General features: G+C 39.1%; 1 protein-coding gene across 17 annotated transcripts in view; it reads right to left on the minus strand.

Annotated features, from left to right (window-relative positions):
• The window catches only part of MYBPC1 (myosin binding protein C1), a 378,023-nt gene that overhangs the window by 223,396 nt on the left and 134,112 nt on the right, over positions 1-20,515 (minus strand). For all 17 annotated transcript variants that reach the window (XM_044087757.1, XM_044087759.1, XM_044087760.1 and 14 more), the window contains 4 exons: positions 16,510-16,561; positions 14,619-14,675; positions 13,383-13,549; positions 5,076-5,208 (listed from right to left, as the gene is read on the minus strand). In XM_044087757.1, coding sequence (XP_043943692.1) covers positions 5,076-5,208; positions 13,383-13,549; positions 14,619-14,675; positions 16,510-16,561 — 409 coding nt within the window. The remainder of the gene's footprint in view (positions 1-5,075; positions 5,209-13,382; positions 13,550-14,618; positions 14,676-16,509; positions 16,562-20,515) is intronic.

Raw genomic sequence — 20,515 nt, forward strand, 5'->3', positions numbered from 1 at the left:
AATAGAAGGAGGAAACATGTACAGAAAAGAGTAAAATCCCAAGAAGGGAAGACATCTCTGATCAGTATCAGCAAGAAACTATGTTCCCTCATAAAATCATCCAAGGCTAGCTTCGAAAGAAAACTTGCCATGGACTCCAAAGATAACCACAAGGCATTCTTTAGCTATGTCAAGAATCTAAATGGCAATGCTCAGATCTGCTCAGAGTTAGTGCAGAATGGCACAAAATACACTGAACCAACCGATATAGCCAACATCCTGGCCGACAGGTTCAGTGCAAACTTCACCTTCCTCTCACCCCCAAAAGGACCCCAGAAGCATGTAGTGCCCCTGAAATCACAGACACTCAGGTTAAAACAGCCCTCTCCAAAGCCAAAAACACAGCATCAATGGACCGGACGGTGTCCCAGGCTGCGTCCTACACAAGCTCAAAGATGAACTAACCCTTCACCTAAACACACTGTTTAAAATCAGCCTCTCCACAGGCTATGTGCCCACAGAGTGGCACACAGCAATGGTTATTCCGCTCCACAAAAGTGGAGCCACAACGGACCCCAGGAACTAATGCCCTATAAGCCTGACTAGCTTGGTCTGCAAAGCTATGGAGTGCATCATCATGGATCTCATTAACAGAGACATTGGGAGCCTCCAAACCCTGGACCCTACCCAGTTTGGCTTTGTTAAGGGCAGATCATGCCTCCTAAACCTGGTGGACTTCTTTGAGACAGTTACCAAGGCTATAGACGAGGGAAAGGTGGTCCACACAGCCTACCTAGACCTCGCAAAGGCCTTCAACACCATTCCCCACTCAGGTATTATAGACAAGCTCAACAACCTGGACATAAACCCCTATGTCACGATATGGGTCACCAACTGGCTCATGGACAGAACCCACATGGTAAGAGTTGCGGGAGCTAGGTCTGACTTTAAACTGGCTACAAGTGGTGTTCGCTAGGGCTCAGTCCTAGGATCCCTCCTGTTCAGCATACTTCTCAGAGGTACAGGCAAGCACAGGAGGACTATGGCTGACCAAGTTCACAGACGACTGCAAACTAGGGGCTATAATTGATTCTCCAGCTGACACAAACATCCTCCAAAAGGGTCTCACTGAGACAGATACCTGGTGTCAAAACCATGGCCTCAAGCTAAATGCCAAAAAGTGCATAGTCATCCCCTTTGGAAAAAACAAAGTACCCACAAACTATCACATAGGTGGTAGCCCCCTTAATATGGAAGACATAAGGGATCTGGGGACCCAAGTAGATAGTAACCTCTCCTTTGATAATCACATTGCCAAAGTGGTTAGAAAATCCTTCTATGTGGCCCACCTAATCACAAAAGGGTTTGCATCCAGATTGAAAGAGGTCATTGGGCCCCTCTATGCATCACTCATCAGACCCATCATAGAGTGCAATGCCCCATTTGGGATGTACCTTACAAGACACCTGCAACAACTGGAAAGACCACAGAAGTACCTCACCAAGGGGATCACTGGCCTCAAGCAGATGCCCTATGCAGCTCGACTGAAGAAACTCCAGCTGTACTTAGTTGCATACTGCCTACTCAGAGGTGATCTCTGCCTGACATACAAGGCCATGTCCAACCCAGAATTGATGGACATGCTCCACCTAAAGAAAACCATATCCCCTTGAGCCACACGCTCCAGGGATCTAAACCTCACCACAACAATAAACAGGACATGCTGGAGGGATAGATTCCTGTCCCAGAGACTTCCCATGTTCTGGAACAATATTCAAATCTACATTAGGCAGAGCTCCTTGCTAGCCCTCTTCAAGAGAAACCTTGACGAGTGGATGGGAAACAGAAAGTTTACCCCAGGGTCACTTCAATGATTCTGCTGGACAGAGGCACAGGGAACTAATCTAAGGGGGCGGCGAAAGCCAACACATTCCGGTTAGGCTTATAAATGCCATCGGGCAGATAGCCTAGTACCTACCTATGAACCTATGAACCTATAATGATCTTAGCAGGTATAGCTGACTTAGCAGTAAGCTTGAGCTACTATGAGCCACTATCATGCAAGGTAACTCCCTGTCAATTAGTATCACAGATCTGAACACTATGTCTCCCAGTATGAGATTAAAATGCAAATTATTCAAAAGCAGAAATGTCCCTTGTTAGTAAAACTTGCAGCCACTGTGAAATATTCACTGTTCATTATCATGGTTTGCCTAACTGACAAATGGTGCAGATAACACAGTCAACCCACAAAATCTAAATAGGAATCTCAAAGTGTGATGATATGGGAAAGAGCCAGTATAGCCAGCTGGAGTTTTGTAAAGAATTATATCCTTTGAATATCAAGCCGATGCGTACAAGATGCTTGTGTAACAAATGTATTACAAATGTATTAGAACTGTATGGCATTTGAATACAAAACTGATTTGTACAGATGCTTATGTTACAAATGTATTAGAACTATATGGCATTTGAATATCAAAATCTATTTGTAAACTTGATAGTCTTGAAAAATGTATCAACAGTGGGTCTTGCTGGACAGAAAGCAAATATAGATGCAGGTAGTAACTGGTTAAATGTATATACTGTAACCAAGAACACTGGAAGAGCAGACGTTAACTAGCTAGGTACTTTAAGAAAAATAAGGGAAATGTAAATGAGCTGTTAAACCATTAAAATGGCATCTCACAGTGATGAATAGGACTGGAGATGGTAGGTCTGGGAGAAGCCATTGTTTATTAACTTCAATAAAACAGGGGAAGTGCTGTGATTATTTCTTGACCTCAGGCCTGCCACGAACATTAGAAAAGGTCTAGATGTGTATGTTATGCTAAATTCCTCTCTCAGCTTCAAAAGGGGATAGTGTGGGAACCTAGAGTCAAGTGACCAGATGAGGTAATTCTGCCAGCCCTGGAAATAAAATGTTTTAGATATTACAAGGAGTAATTGAGTATTCTGTTTGGGAGCCTGACTAGAAAGACTGCTCACATATTTCATCTTGTCTTGCCCAAGTAAGTTATTAGGGAACAATAATTTCTTTAGATCAGTCAGATTATTAATGTTTTTTCTATATTTATCTGAGTCTGTCCATCAATATTATTTTTTTTAATATTTCCTGTGATTTGAACTCTTGTTTGCTGCAAATGTATATTCAGTATTTTCATGTTCTTTTATTATTTATTATTAAATATATTTAAAACCCTTATTGTGGCTGGTCCTTTTAGAAAATATTTAACCTTTCAGAGTGCTTATATTTATTTGGTGACATTGTGGGACCACTCCTAAGAGTCTTACTGTGAGGTCAACTACTACCATTTGTATTAGTGTTAATATTGTACAGTATAATTGGATACCTTTTGTAAGAGCCTTAGAGTAGCTGGCTGGGGTAGTGTCTGGTGGCAGTGATAACTACCTTATAGTCTGGGCAGAAGGGGATACAGCAAGTAAATCTGTGCCAGCTTTTCCTGTGTGTGTGTGTGTGTGTGTGTGTGTGTGTGTGTGTGTGTGTGTGTGAAAATCAAATCTCACAGTGTGTATGTGTCAGATACTTGGAGCAGGGACATGAAGCACTGGTTTCACAGAGAGGGTGCTGGAGGACTTGGCTTGGACACTCAGCTGAGGACTTAACCTTATAGCTGTGCTAGTGGGGAGCCTTACTGGGGCCCCGGAGGGAGACAGATATAAAGAACTCCAGACCCCAGGCTGACTGTATCCCCTGTGTGCTCTTAAGGGAAATTGTACTTGGTGCAGTGAGCTGCATCTAAAAATACTGTGTGTATCTATTTCCTCTCAAAGTGAATGGTCGCCTACCAGTGTCAGTGGTGAGGACTGAGGCTCCTTGATCAATGGCCCAGAGGTGGGATCATCACATATTGGTTGTCAATGGTGAGATCATCACACAAACAATAAAATGAAAAATGTGGTACTGAAAGTGATAGCTGAATTACTGCCAGTGGTATAGTACAGTTTATGGAAACTCCTCCTCAACAGGCTTAGGACCAAAATGTAATGGAACATTAGGGTGACATAAGTTTTATTATGGAGAATGTCGAAAGGAGCCTATATAAAATCATGCAAAGTTCTGGATATAAAGCCTAATGACTTCCTGTATCCATTACATCTAATACCTTAGGCCTGCCAATATCATCGATCACAATGCAGATGGGGGAAGGACAGAGCTGCAAACATTTTCTGTAGGCTGTATAGTAGAGGTTGCAAAGAGTTTTGCAGAATAATAAATATTTATGTACAGAGCACATTGACAAGAAATATCATTAGATGCTTGTTCTTCATATACAAAATTTAAGAACTAAACAGACAAACAAACAAGCAAACAAATATACACTGAAGTGAAGTTACAACATTGCTCTGTCTTATAATGCACAGAAATAAATTATCATGAGATATGTAAGGTAGGCCACCTGGCAATATGATTACTTTTGACAGAAGACATGCATACTACTAGATATAAAATAATATCAATTTAGTGTTATATACAGACTAACATGGCATTTGGCACTTTTTCCAAAAGATCTCTGTTTATAATGCCATATCATTAAATGTGTAATAGAGATAAATTGCTGGCTTTAAAAGTGTGTGTGTGTGTGTGTGTGTGTGTGTGTGTGTGTGTGTGTGTGTGTGTGTGTGTGTGTGTGTGTGTGTGTGTCTGTGTGTGTGTATGCATATGTGTATATATTAGACTGCATATGTGTATGAGGAAGTCAAAAAAAAATTAATATTGTATTAAGTAATACTAATATGTACTGCTGTTTTAAATAGTTTATAAACTCAAATGTGCCAGAACATTTAAATTTGCTGTTCATATGAAACAAGGCTGAGTTCCATTTCCAGTCTACCACTAAACATACAGTATCACTGTCTTAAAAAGTAGGAAGTACCATGCAGTTTTAACTACTACTACTACTACTATGGCATGCTAAGTGAAGAAGTACTCAAGAGGTTACCAGGCACCGAGGACATGAAAACAAGAGCAAGTGCAAGTGAACATTAACCGTACAGCCATATAAAAGAAACAACGCTCAGTTCCAGCGGATTTGGAAAGTACTTCTTTTATTAGTAGACTATTAAGTGCTTACTTTGTGCTGGGTCGAATCTCTTGCCCATTTTTGTACCATTTCAGATCCACAGTTGGGTCTGCCAGATCCACAATCAGTTTAATTCTTCCACCTTTATCCACCTGGTATGCAGGGTCCAGCACCTTGGCAAAAGCTTTATTTAAATAAGATGAGGAGAAAATCTTAAATAATTCTTCCAATTTTTTTTGCATGTAAAATCAAACAGCAGAAACAGATTAGTATTATCAATATGCAATTGCTGTGAATATATAATACATGGCACACTGTATAGATGGTGCATGATGAAATCAGCTGCACCCAATAAGGAGTAAATTAACTACAGTTATATGTGAGGATTTATAGTCAATTGCTCATACGCAGCTTTGGCGAGTGGAGTTTTCCTAAAATACACAGAGCAACAAAAAATATTATTTTCTTTGTGGAGAGGGAGGCGACATTCCACTTGCAAAAGTCAGAACATCACTGGATGAAGCAGCTATTTCCTCTGATGTTGCATATCCGGAGTAAAATATAATTAGCCCATCATACTGAAAAAAGTGTACAGCACCACCTGTGTTTCACTGACTTCATACACTACCAGATATAAGAAGAAGTATTGTACTTGGGATATTTGTATTTCTATAATTCATCTGGAACACTTGATTTTTTTTTGCCTCCCTCCCATTGCATACCTTCCCACTGACCATCTGCAGAATTTTGCTTTTGTATCACTGGTCACATTCAGCCATAGGTGAGTTGGGAAGGAGATGAGGAAATGTGAAGTGAACCCTCCAACTGCATCATGTATGCTGCTATGGGGTGGTGCGATTTTTTTGGAATGCCTTAACTAGGCAAAGCTGCTGAGGTCATGGACATCAGTGCATGTCAATTCAGTCAGCACCAGCTCTGCCTGGTAATGCAGTATTATTACAGCTAATTTGTCATGTGGTCTTGGCACCCCTCCCCCCATTCACAAGGGGAGTGCCTAATTGCAGACAAATTGACAATTATTCCCACCTCACTCACCCACCTTGGTTCCTCCTGTGACAGAGCAGCTGACTGATCTTTGGTCACAAGGGACCCACCTCTCTAAGATGCAGAGCTGTGCATTCATCTGGTGCATTTTTAAATGATACTGAAAAGAACTTTCATGACACTGATGTAGTCAGTCTTTTTTTAAACACTATTAACATCAGTTGAAATATCATTGCATGTATCACATTTAGTTGTTACTGTACCAGATAGATTATGCTGCTGCATATTATTACTGTATGCCTTAGGTTATGCACATAGAGTCACAGACACACACACACACACACACACACACACACACACACACACACACACACACACACACACACACACACACACACACACACACACACACACACACACACACACACACATCACACACACTAACAAATCAGAATGCAAAACAACTAATTTTATAGGTTATGATTAATATCTACAAGGTGTAAATACCTTTTGGATAGCAACAGTACTTTTCACCAGCACATGCTGTCACCCAGTACCCACCTTCAATAGTGTTGTGAACAGAACCCCATTCTAAAAATGCCTTCCAAATGCCATTGTGTGACAAGGAAGCAGGTGACATTTATAGAGATATAGATACCACTATAGATCAATGTACCTATTGATATATATGATATATATATCAAAACAAAAATAATTCAAACACCTGACTGAAAGAAGTATATTTTTTTCAAGCTTCTTGATCAGAAAAAACATATCCAGGATTCAAAGAAAGGCCAGGTGTGAGTGCTAAGGCTGCCAAATAGGGAGGGTTAGCATGATCACTATAATCAGAAAATCAAAGACACATTAACCACAATGAGGACAGACCCCATTATCAGCTAATTTACATTTTCTGAATCACTGAGCAATCATTAGAATTGCTAACAGGCCCATTTCTCCTACCCTTCTTCTTTTGGCTTTTCACGGTTTGGGGTCGCCACAGTGGATCACCTGTCCACTCATAATTGACAATGGAGTTTTACAGTGTTGAGTTGCCAGCCCAGCGCCCAACCATCCACAGAAGGCACACACATGCACACACTCACACCTAGGGCCAATTTAGAGTGTCCAGTCCACCTACAGCATGTCTTTTAGATGTGGGAGGAAACCGGAGCATCCGGGGGAAACCCACACAACCACAGAGAGGACATGCAGAAGGCACCCCAGCCAAGGATCAAACCAGAGAACCTCTTGCTGTGTGGCGACAATGCTAAACGCTGCACCACCCTGGCCGCCCTCCCATTTCTCCTACCCTGATGACCAATATGTCACTTTAGCACAGACCCCCCCCCCCATTCATCCCCTCACAGGGATACACCACCATACCTGTTCCTGAGTTGACAGAATGTCCCCAATGTCACCATCCCTTGTAAATCACGAATGAATATAGTTAGTCCATAATACCTGACATTAGAGGTTCATGCTTCATAGTATACAATTCTTGCTCCAACACCTGTGTTCTATTAACTTTTTAACTGATTGGGGTATTATTTACATATTCCTGATGTCTAATGTTCAGTCTTCACATGGTTTATGCTGCAAAACTTGTTGTTTTTTTAACCTTTGTTTTAGTTATTAGAAGTAATAGAAGCTACTCTGGTGTCTAGTCTTCTCTCTGTCATATTACAACAACTGCTCGTTACTCTAGGGAGAGTTGCAAGGTATGTACACCCCCAACTCTCTCTCTCTCTCTCTCTCTCACTCTCTCACTCTCTCTCTCTCTCACACACACACGCGCACACACACACACACACACACACACACACACACACACACACACACACACACACACATTTATGCACACACCCTCGCACACATAAACACGTTACATCACTCAGACCTTTACATTATGTCATACACACAGCCACATACATATAGACATGCACAAACACCCATACACTGCCTGTCTGCTAAACTCCCTGTCACTTACCTCTAACATGATCTCTTCCATTGAGACTAAAGGATGACTGCTAACTTTTGGGTAGCTTAACTACTGCAGCTAGCAGTAAGGATTTATTCAGCCAATCAGTTCTGTTAATCATTTGGCTGTCTAAATTACTTACAACAGGTATTTCTGGAGGGGAGAGCACATGGCTAATTATCATATGCTGTTGCCTCAGAATGCCTCAATAGAATTTGCATTGGCCAGAGGCACAGCCCACTGTGATACTGAACCTTTTTATGGTAGCACTGTGGTAGAACTGTCTTATCAATTGGAAGTGGCTATCACCAGTGCTAAAAAGTGCTTTAACATTTATGAATCCTGGCCATGTGTGCAATTCATTAACTGTTAGTATGTACCCGACCAGACACATTCAGCAACTGGAATGACCATAAAGGTTCCTTAAAGAAAAGATTATAGTATATAAACACAATGTCCTATACAGATCGCCTCAAAGCCCTATCACTATATTTGGTCTCCTACAGATTACTGAAAGGCAACCTATTTTTGGCTTACAAGACATCCCTGGACCTGATTCTGATAATCCTTCTGCACATCTGCAAAGCAAACAGCATTAGAACTGCTAGATCCAAAGACCTAACTTTTGCTTGATTCATAAATAGGACATATTGGTGAGACAGATATGTATCTTCAAGAATTCCCATACAAAACACTGACAGGTATTATGCTTGATCTGAGGATTAACCCTGCAGCAGGCAATACCACAACAAGTCTTTTTGCATGCGAGAAAGCCCCCTCACACCCCTCACACCCACTTCCTAATTATATATACTAACTATAAGATTGCACAATCCACAAGGAAAGGGAATATTGCCCTACCTGGGGATTTATGGTCAGTCCAGTTGCTGAATGTGTCTGGTCAGGTACATACTAACAGTTAATGCATTGCACACATGGCCAGGATTCATAAATGTTAAAGCCCTTTTTAGCACTGGTGATAGCCACTTCCAATTGATATATCTATATCTATATATATATATATATATATATATATATGTGTGTGTATGTATTTATCTGCATCCATCCATAACCGATTTTTTCAAAATTTTGCACATGGGGTCAGGATGTCACTTTAACATTGAAATTATCCAAGTAGATAGATAGATAGATAGATAGATAGATAGATAGATAGATAGATAGATAGATGTGTATATTTATCTCTCTCTAGCTCTGTAGAAACAACCACATGCTTCATATAAAATACAATAACTAGTTTTTTGGTTTTGAGAATAAAATTAAAATAATATTTTTCTATAGAATTTACTTTCTTGGCTACTGGACTGAGTTAGAAAAGCATTCTACCTATATTCACAAATATAGGCCCAGTTTGCTCCTATACCACCCCCAATTCCCCAGCCACCACCCACCCCACCCATTATATTTGCTCTGATCTCCACCTACTGTCACATCCTCAAGACACACCTCTTAAAAAGATACCACCATAAAATTGTATAACCCTCTTATCTCAAAGTGCTCATAGTCAGTACTACAATGTTTCTGGAAGTCTTAACTCAAACTTAATATTTCCTTTACAAACACAACACATATCCAATCAGCAAAATGTTCCTCTTTCCTCAACTTACTGTGTTCTACCTCCCTCTTTTTTCCTCTCACCTCTGTCACCCCCTACTTCCAATAACAATTATTTTTATAAAACACTTAACTAATCATATCACTATGTACTACCCCTACTTCCCTACACAGGAACAAACCACCACTACAACCCCTCAGTAATCAAACCAAACCTATTCTCCAACTCCCCACTGTCATGGTCACTCTTCTATAGGACTACTAAAACTCAGAAACATTCTTATCTTCTTAAAACCACCAAATACCTCATTCAGACTATCCTCCATAATCTTAATACTCCATTAAGAGTAAACTTGAACCCAATCCAGGCCGAACAACTCCCTTTTCTCATCAACAGAACTATTCTTTCCTATACTGGCTGTGCCCTCATTAATGCACAGAGCATCAGAAACAAGCTGGAACACGTAAGTGCTATTATTTCCCAGCACAATCCAGACATTCTAGCAGTATAGAATTCAATGTTAAAAATTCTCCCACAACTTCCAACATTTTTTAACCTCCTACAAGTATGTCAATGATTCCAGACCAGGCAAATGATCTGGTGTGTGTTTGGGGCTTTAAATTTCTACAGGCAGAACGTAAACCCAAAAGTCATTGACCAAGCAAACTTCTTCACAGACTCCGTTCTTAACCGGATTCTCCTAAAATTTCTAAACTCACAAAGGCAAAACCCTACTTATTGCTACAGCCTAACATCTCCTGCTTCCCTAATAAATTCAAATCACTCATCACTACCATCCTTAATAAATGTCATGAAAATAACACAATCATTCTAAGTGACTTCCATCTTAATTAACTTGGCCCTCTTTCATTTGACAGGGGTACTTTCCTGTCAGACCTAGGTCTCCTTAAAATCTAACCTCAGGTCCTCCAAACACTGCACACATTATTACAAACATAACAAATCCATCGCCAACATAAACCTTCTGCCACCATCACTAAGTGACCACTGCCCAATCACGTTTACAGTTGTCAACCATCCTATTAAACTACCACTAATATTAAAAACCTTCAGAAACCAGCATAGTACAAATACAGACAAACTCAGAACCTTTCTCACGGTCCACAGTTAGAATCATATACTCTCCTTACATGACCCTAATATAACAGATGTAAACCTAACCAACTTTCTACTCCAGCTGCAAGACAAATTCTTCCCACTTATCCATAAGCTTTATAAATCTTTATAAATCCACCAAAACTGAATGGCTATCCACTGAACTCAGTCATCTTTTAACTCTGAGGGACGAATCATGGCAAAAATTTAAGCAGATCCCCCAATAATCAACAACTGTATCTCTTTTGTAGTCTTGCATAATCTAGCCAAGAATTCCATCAGGAGGCCCAAAAGAAATCTCCAAACAAAGAAACAAACTACCTACTTACATTTCCCAAACACTTTTGGAAAGAGGTTAACCTACTTACAGGAAGAAAACCTCATGATAACCTGTCTACAAACACCATTCAATGTGGTGCAGTAAAACATTTCCAGATTTCCTTAAAGAATTTAGCAATCTCTAATCAATAAAGTTCACACCTCCCAGAGATCATGCATTGCTCACCCCACCACCATTCATCCCCCTTTTCCACTTCAAATGCATACTTCGTAAAGAAGTCTCTATTCTACTTGAAAATATTTCCACTGACACCCCTCCTGTATCTGAAACCCCCTGGTTTATATATCACTTCAGAGAGCACCTATGTCTTCTTCTCACCCACACATATATATAATCTATGTCTCGCACAAAACATCATGTCACAGATTTAGAAAACTGTGGTAATTAAACCAATCCGAGAGCAAACCAACCCAAAAGATACCTCTCACTTCCACCCAATATCCATCTTTCCACTTCTGGGAAAACATCTTGAAAAGATACTCTACACCCAACTCTCTCTCACTCTTTGTATCCAGCAATACCACATGTTCTCCTCCAAGCAACAGGATTCTGACCTGGACAAAGTACTATGACAGTACTTTGGTCCATATCAGATAACAACCTGCTAAGCTCTGATAATGGCTTCTTTACAGGTGCCCTATTTGTAGACCTGACAAAGACATTTGACCACATTGATCACTATCTTCTGCATATTCATTAACAAACTTCCTTGATACCCCCCCCCCCCATCTCCTGCTTAACTTCTATGTTGATGACATGGCCATTTACTGTTCAGGTCACTTTCATACCAACATTCAATGCTAATTCCAATCAGCTTTACATGAGCTCCATCAATAGTTCATAAGCTATAAACTACTTCACAACCTCACCAAGACAAAGCTATGTTTTTTTGAAATTCCACAGAAAATTCACCAAGCACCTTACTCTTTAACTATGCTTGGCCTCCACAATTATTCCATTGAGACAATCTCTATTTTCAGGTACATAAAACTATGACTTGATCTGTCACTAAACTTCCATTTCCACTTAGAGAAAGTGAGATCCAAAATAAACTCCCTCCTCTCCTGGGTCAAAAAGATCTCCTCTATTCTATTCCAACCAGCCAGAGCAGCCATTGGCAAAAGAGTCCTCTTTTCTCAACTTGAATATGGGCTCCCAATTTTTGCTTCTGTCCCAAAGAAACACTTTACCACAATCTAGACTGTTTCTAACAGCATCTGCTGATTCATTACAAATTCACCTCTCTGTGAGCATCATTGTATCAGTCTAGAAAAAGCCAAATGGCTACTCATAAAACAAAGATCTAACCCACTTTTATGATCCCATCTCTACAAACTACTCTAACTCCACATATTTACTTTCCTTGCACTATAGTTCATAAAACAAAACTCCTCAAACAACCTGAGGCACTACTCACAAGCCAGACACCAACTTTCATTACCACTAGAGCCAAGCTCTATAGCACTGCACATGCTCTGTCACACCAACTTTCATTGCCGCTAGAGCCAAGCTCCACAGCACTGCACATGCTCTGTGTTACCAACTCTCATTACTGCTAGAGCCAAGCTCCACAGCACTGCACATGCTCTGTCACACCAACTCTCATTACCGCTAGAGCCAAGCTCCACAGCACTGCACATGCTCTGTGTTACCAACTCTCATTACTGCTAGAACCAGGCTCCACAGCACTGCACATGTTCTGTCACACCAACTCTCATTACCGCTAGAGCCAAGCTCCACAGCACTGCACATGCTCTGTGTTACCAACTCTCATTACTGCTAGAGCCAAGCTCCACAGCACTGCACATGCTTTCTCCTCTCAGGCATCTATTCTTTGACAAGCTCTCCCCATCGACATTAAATAAATCATCACTTATTTCAAATTCAGAGTACAACTTAAAAAGCACTTCATCCAAACCAAATGCTCTTGCTTCAACACAAGAAATATCACCTAACCTATCTCCTTTCAGAGTCTCTTCTCTTTCAAGATTCATTGAAGATTTACCCACTTTAGAAACTAATGTATACATTGTACATTATACTCTGCTTGATTGAACATTGCACTGTGCTTGTTTACTATAATGTAAATACACAGTTTCTTCTGTGTAATTAGTTTGAATTAGTCTGTTAGTGCTTACATTTGTGTATTTTTTGTTTGTGAAATTCTTTGCATTTCACTCGGGCTGAGCCTAAAATTAGTCAGTATTGATCTCAGTATTGATCAATGCACTACCCAGGTAAACAAATATAAACAAACAAATAAATAAATTCCTGAAATGTTGAGACTGAGTGAGGTGAAAGGTCATCTTATACATTGTTACTAATTCACCATTTACTGTGTACCTGCACTCTTCTTTTCTTCTCTCTTTATGCGTTTTAGTCGTTTAAGCATACCCCTCAAGTCAGTAATACCGTACTGGAATGCAATCTTTTCATATTCACTGGGCTGTGCTGCCTTCAGCAGTTCCCACACATCAATGTCTGGGCCTGTATCCTCTTGTTTTACCTCCCTAGTATTGAAAAAAAAGGTTATAACATTTGTGGGAATACACTGACACTTTAGCTGAATGGACTATACAGATCGCTAAATAACTAAATAGTGATAAGTTTATGCTTGGTCTAAGAGCTGTTTTGTGAGTTCATAAAATTCTGTGAAAATAAAATGTGCAACTAATATATTACACAGTATTTGAGCAAAGAAACTTTTAAAATGTGTTAGAAAATGCAGTAATCCCCTCGTAGTTTGATAAATATTATTAGTCTAACAAAATGTTAACAAGTCTTATTTGTTACCATTAGCAGAAACACTTCTACATACTGTGAGCATTATTTTTGCAGTTTATGTATACTCTTTAGTAAGAGCAGACAACTCACTACTAATAAGAGAGCTTCTGAGAGTTGTATGTGCTTGCAAATATGAATATAGATTACAATGGTCACAGAGCAGCTTGTTAAACACAGAAAAAGAGCTCTATGGCATTGAGGTATATATATATATATATATATATATATATATATATATATATATATATATATATATATATTGTAAAAAATGGCATGATAACACGCTATTGTAATGATATGCTTAATAAGTAAAAGTAATGTGCTTTTTATTGCTACTATATCCTTACTGAGTAGATAATAATTACAGATGTGATTATTAAAATCATAAAACATGAAAAGCAGAGTCTGACCAATTTGGGGGTGATAACTCAGATTGCCCTAGAACAATCCTGAAATGATCACAAAGAAATAAAAAAAAAATGAAATAGTCCATATGGATATCAACTTGGAACTCCTCTTGAAGGAAGTCATAGGCTTAGTTGGGCTAACCTATTCAAAACAATCATAAAACACATAACTTGTGATGAAAATTCAGAAGGATTATTATTTAGGAAGCAGAAATAATCAACATTTTGTTTATATTTAAACTACTATGCACACTACATTTATTTCAGTTAAAATAATTATTAACACTGTGCTCTTATATAGCCTAGATGCGACAAAAAATGTAGCAGTTGATGTGTAAATTATCTAATAATCTATATAATCTATAATTCACAGTCTTTTATTTCCCACCTGTGTTTAAGAAGACCACTGAAGTCAAGTTCTCCTGCATCATCTTGTCCTTCACCACTGTTTTAACAGAAAAATATATATTTGTATTAAATATAGTTTATCTAGTGTTGGGTATAGTTCAAGCTCTTTAAGCATATCTGCATGAAAATAAGTCTGAGTTAAATTTGAGTTTATCTTTTACACAGGTTATGTTTTATTTCAATTTGTTAAAAAAAGTTACAAATTTATAAAACTTGAATGTTGCTTATTCTGAACTGAAGTTATGCTGGTTAGGTGAATTTGTCCAAGGTCACACAGTAGGAAATGGTGGGCTGAGGATATCAAATCTTGTACCACAGTAGCTAAAGCTCACAGCCTTAACCCCCTGTACCAACTGTTCAATACCTTTTAAAACTGGATATTTCTGGAGAAATTCAAAGTTAATGTTACCAGTATCTTAAACAATATCTGAAAGTAGGGTCCTTTTCCCTAAAAAGATTGACAGATACGAGTGAGACATAGGGAAATAAGTAGCTGTTTTGGCTGTCCTGTGTTTCTTCATACAGCAATTCCTCAGAAATCACCTGCTCAAGCATGTACGAGGAACAACAGTGATTGCTTGAGACTGCTATGTACTGTTTTGGGGAGTTTCTCCTTTCTTCAGTGTAGTGTGACTGTGAAATTGGTATATATAATTTTGGGGGCATGGAGGGATGCAATGAAATGTTTTCACTCTCTGCCATTAGATTTCATGACATTGAAGTGTTTCAATGAGTTGTATTCACTGAAGTAGTTTCTGAGTGACCACATTCTGACCTTACATAATGCAGGCGGCTCTGTCATAATACTTTTTTATCTAATGCCAGGGTTGAAGGCTCCATGTGCTTGACATTTCAGGAGATGAACTACAGACTGATATTTATCTTAGGAAATCTGTGCAAGAGACAGCTGCAGATGGAAAGGAGAAAAAACATACATATGAGTAGATGCTTGAAGAGTAGATGTGATTTCTGACTGTGCCCTGAGTTAGATACAGTTATTTCTGGCTAAGTGCCACCTGTATAAGTCACATGTATGCAAAATGAGCTACACGTCATTTTATTTTGAGACTGTATTTTGAGGAGTCAGGATACTGACAGGGTTGTTACATGTCTTTGCAGAGTGTTTTTATTGCAAGCCCATTGTTATGTGCTGGTGCTACTTCTGGTAAATAGGAATCGATCAGATCTTGAAATGTAAAGAGTGCTTAAATTTCTTCACAGACTTAATACTGATTATGACTTCTGCAAAGATAGCATGCAGTTCTATTCAAATCTGATGTGCATTTTAGGAGCCATGATGATATAGTACCATTAAACTTACTAAATAATCATGTTTTCTCATATTATTTATTTGTATTTGACATCTAGGTGGCTGGGCTGCTCAGTTGACCTTTTTCTGTCAAGATCCTGGCTCCATAACAGCAATAGTTTAACGAAGACATGTGTACATTGCAGTTCCACTTTAATAGCAGAGTTGTAATATCCATAATACATTGTGTACATTGCAAAGAGTAAGCAGGCATTCTGAGAAGAAAGATCTTAACATACTATAAAATAAACATTACACAAGAACAAGTGGAATTAGTAATAAGTAACAGTGTTTTGTGCTCAGCTGTCATTAATTTTGTATACTAAATCTGACTGAACTGTACTTTGCAATCTCTTTTTATAGTTCCTTCACTGTTTGTCAAATCTTTATATACATTCCTAAAGTAACTACTATCTCCATGCAGTGTTTTGCTTCATCTGTGAGGTATTTTCTATGTTGTAGCTGAAATGGAAATTCAGATAGCCTGACTTACTTCATTAACAAATAAAATAAACAAAGAAATAAGCAGATTGACACAGCAATCAATAATGTTAAAAATTACCTTCTTTTGAAAGCTGATCGAATGTCTATTGGCTGAGGAGTTGCAGGAGATTCTGGAAAATTATATAAATTAAATTTATTCAATTTTTAATGTATTACTTTTCAATGTAGAATAGCAGGTCATTGGATTTTATAAAATGAATGATTTTAAATACTTTTTTCCTCGTCTGAATCAAACGACTCACAGTTAAAATTAATGTATTTTACTTATCTTATAAACTGTATCAAATGGGAGACATCTAACAGACCTAACTGCTGAGGGCTTTAGTCAGCTAAGACACTGTTTAAGTCACATCTCATGCAAATGAAAATTCAGGGAACCATCAAAAGAAGGTCAACATCAGGAGCTGCTGACTCTTATGTCACACAAATATTGTGTTCTGGAAACACGGCTTTCTTGGTGTCACCATTTCAGAAATAACTCTTTACCTCCAAGGTGGAGTGAATTCTGAGGCAGATGAACATAGCCAAGTACATATTAAACACTTGTGGTAGAAGGGGTCAAAGCCCTTAAGGAAAAACAAAACAGGAATAATAACCCAAGAATTCTCCTGATTCAGTAGTACAATGTAACATCCTTTGGTATTGTTGCATCTACAGGATTTAGCAGGTTTACATGTGATTGTTTCAATTATCTATAGCACACTGTCAGTCAGGTACAAACATCTAAAAGTGTATCATTTCAAAGAGCATGCATTTTCAAACAAATCAAATGAATAGTATGTCATTAAAGTTCATCACTTGAAATGCTTAGGATACAGCACTAGTAGGTACAAACTTTTCTGAGTACAGCATCAGGGTTTGTTTAATTAAGTCTAATTCTGACATGTTAATAGGATACCATGCACTCACAATGAGAAAACAATGAGAAAACATGATATTACCAAGCAGCTGACAAAGTCTACAATTTAATTTATTTCCTGCTTATTTTTTTTAAAAGATTGGACAAAGGAAATTGAATAATTTTGCAAAATATAGAAGACAAAGTTTAAAAAGGACAGAAAATATGAAGAGAAGTTGGTAATTTGATGAATACAAGTGCAAAATTTGACCTGCGGTAGTGGTGCTGCGTTAGCGGTGTCAAAGTTTAAAAAGGACAGAAAAATATGAAGAGAAGTTGGTAATTTGATGCATACAAGTGCAAAATTTGACCCGCGGTAGTGGTGCTGCAGTAGTGGTGTCGCCTCACAGCAAGACGTTGTCACGTTCGATTCCCAGCTAGAGCGTCTTCTGTGTGGAGACATACGTGAATGGGCGTGCCTTCGCTGAAGGTTGTGCATCAGGGCTGGTAACTCAGCATGTAAAAATCCACTACCAAACATTAGCGGACCGGAGTTCTGCTGTGGCGACCCCTAACTGGGATAAGCCGAAAGACACAACAACAACAAGTGCAAAACTTGAGAGAAATTTACATTAAGTTATACTATAACTGAATTTGCTTAGGAAGAGATTTATAGGCAGATAAGCTTTTTCATTAAAGACAATTTTGCACTCCAAGAAAGAAGTATAGATACATTTAGATAAGTAAATCACAAGTAAAATATATTATACAATCAAAATAGATTTTGAATAATACAGTTTTATGTCTAAATATCATACTACATCAGGCCTAAGCCCTAGAATGAATGGCAACAACCTGTAATAGAAGAATACATAATGCATTCTAACTTAAGTTATAACTGTAGATATATTTTTTGTGTTTTTACATCATACACCTAAAAGAAGTTGGCACTTCACCAACAGGCTTACATTGAAAATGTGTCACTTAAACTATGTATATCAAAGTATAAGGGGTACACACACACACACACACACACACACACACACACACACACACACACACACACACACACACACACACACACACACACACACACACACATACACTGTGTGGCTATGGGTGGAGTAAAAGTATGAGCTTAGAGACAGGGCTTAGTCCCTAATGAAGGACTAGTTTAGATAAATATCATACATTATTATTGGGAAAACATATGGATTTAGAGTTCCCATGAGGGGTTGATTCAAATGAAAGTCTTAATTGGGCCTCCCTCCAAGTCTGAAGTACTTGGGGTCAGTATTAATTTAAGATTATGGTGATTCATATCATCTGCAGAATGTAAACTTAAGAATTTCCAGTGGTTACTATTTTTTTAATATTTGCAATTCAATTTCATTGGACAGAAAGTAATCTATTTTACTTAAATAGACTGGTGATGACAAAAAAAATCACCAACATTAGTTCTAGTTCTTTGGCATGAAAGAGTGTCCCCAGAAGTAGAACTGACTGAGTGTGGGTTTCTAAACAGGTCACAAGTGTGACTGTACAAGCATTTGCAAGTTTATGTCTTTGTGTGTAAGACAGAAACCATGTTTTTGAAGACAGTGATATTTTCCAGGTGTTGCTAGCATAAGGAACTGAAGTGATACACATGGTGACGTGGAAAGGGTAATACTACTCATCAAGGTCCTACCAAACACCCTAATACAGGGTGATTTCAATTACCCAAACATTAACTGGGAGAACTACTCAAGTACTAACTCCCTTGCCCAACATTTCCTAGAATTTATAAACTCAAACACCCTGGATCAACTAGTCAACACCCCCACCAGAGGTGACAACATATTGGACCTGGTCATCACTAACATGGGCGACCTGTGTTCCACACCGGAAGTCAACTCCTGGTCGCTGGTTAGATCTGACCATAAACTAATCACTCTGGATACCCACATTCTGCCCCCACTCCCTGTCAAAGAAACCATCGTGAAAAACTTTTCAAAAGCAAACTTCACTTTATGTAAGACCGAGGTGGAAAGTTTCAAAGTCCCCATGCTAAAGGATAACACTGCCCAAGCTGCAAAATTCTTTACTAATGCACTCTTCGGGCACCTACAGTAATACATGGATCGTGCTATCCCAAGCAAAACCAAAACTAACTCCTCCAAGAAAAGGAAACCAGTCTGGTGGACCCCTGCCATAAACAAGCTATACAACAGAAAAGAGTAAAACCCCAAGAAGGTAAGACATCTCAGATCAGTATCAACAAGTAACTATGTTCCCTCATAAAAATCATCCAAGGCTAGCTTCGAAAGAAAAATTGCCAAGGACTCCAAAGATAACCATAAGGCATTCTTTAGCTATGTCAAGACTCTAAGTGGCAATTCTCAGATCTGCTCGGAGTTAGTGCAGAATGGCGCAAAATACACTGAACCAACCGATATCGCCAACATCCTGGCAGACTGTTCAGTGCAAACTTCACCCCCCCACCCCAAAAGGGCCCATAACCACACCAGAATAATGTAGTGTCCCTGAAATCACAGACACTCAAGTTAAAACAGCCCTCTCCAAAGCCAAAAACACAGCATCAATGGAACTGGATCATGTCACAGGCTGCATCCTACATGAGCTCAAAGATGAATTAACCCCTCACCTAAATACACTATTCAAACTCAGCCTCTCCACAGGCTACATGCCCATAGAGTGGCACACAGCAACAGTTATTCTGCTCCACAAAGCTGGAACCACAACAGACCCCAGGAACTATCGCCCTATAAGCCTGACTAGCTTGGTCTGCAAGGCTATGGAGTGCATCATCATGGATCTCATTAACAGAGACATTGGGAACCTCCAAACACTGGACCCTACCCAGTTCGGCTTTGTTAAGGGCAGATCATGCCTCCTAAACCTTGTGGACTTCTTTGAAACATTTACCAAGGCTATAGATGAGGGAAAGGTGGTCCACACAGCCTACCTAGACCTCGCAAAGGCCTTCAATACCATTCCCCATTCTGGTATTATAGACAATCTCACCAGCCTGAACATAGACCCCTATGTCACGAGATGGGTTGCCAACTGGCCCATGGACAGAACCCACATGGTAAGAGTTGCGGGAGCTAGGTCTGACTCTAAACTGGTTACAAGTGGTGTTCCCCAGGGCTCAGTCCTAGGATCCCTCCTGTTTGGCATATACTTCTTAGAGGTACGGGCAAGCACAGGACATCTATGGCTG

The sequence above is a fragment of the Protopterus annectens genome, chromosome 11.part0 (assembly GCF_019279795.1).
Source record: "Protopterus annectens isolate FY-2018-M chromosome 11.part0, PAN1.0, whole genome shotgun sequence".
Taxonomy (NCBI): domain Eukaryota; kingdom Metazoa; phylum Chordata; order Ceratodontiformes; family Protopteridae; genus Protopterus; species Protopterus annectens.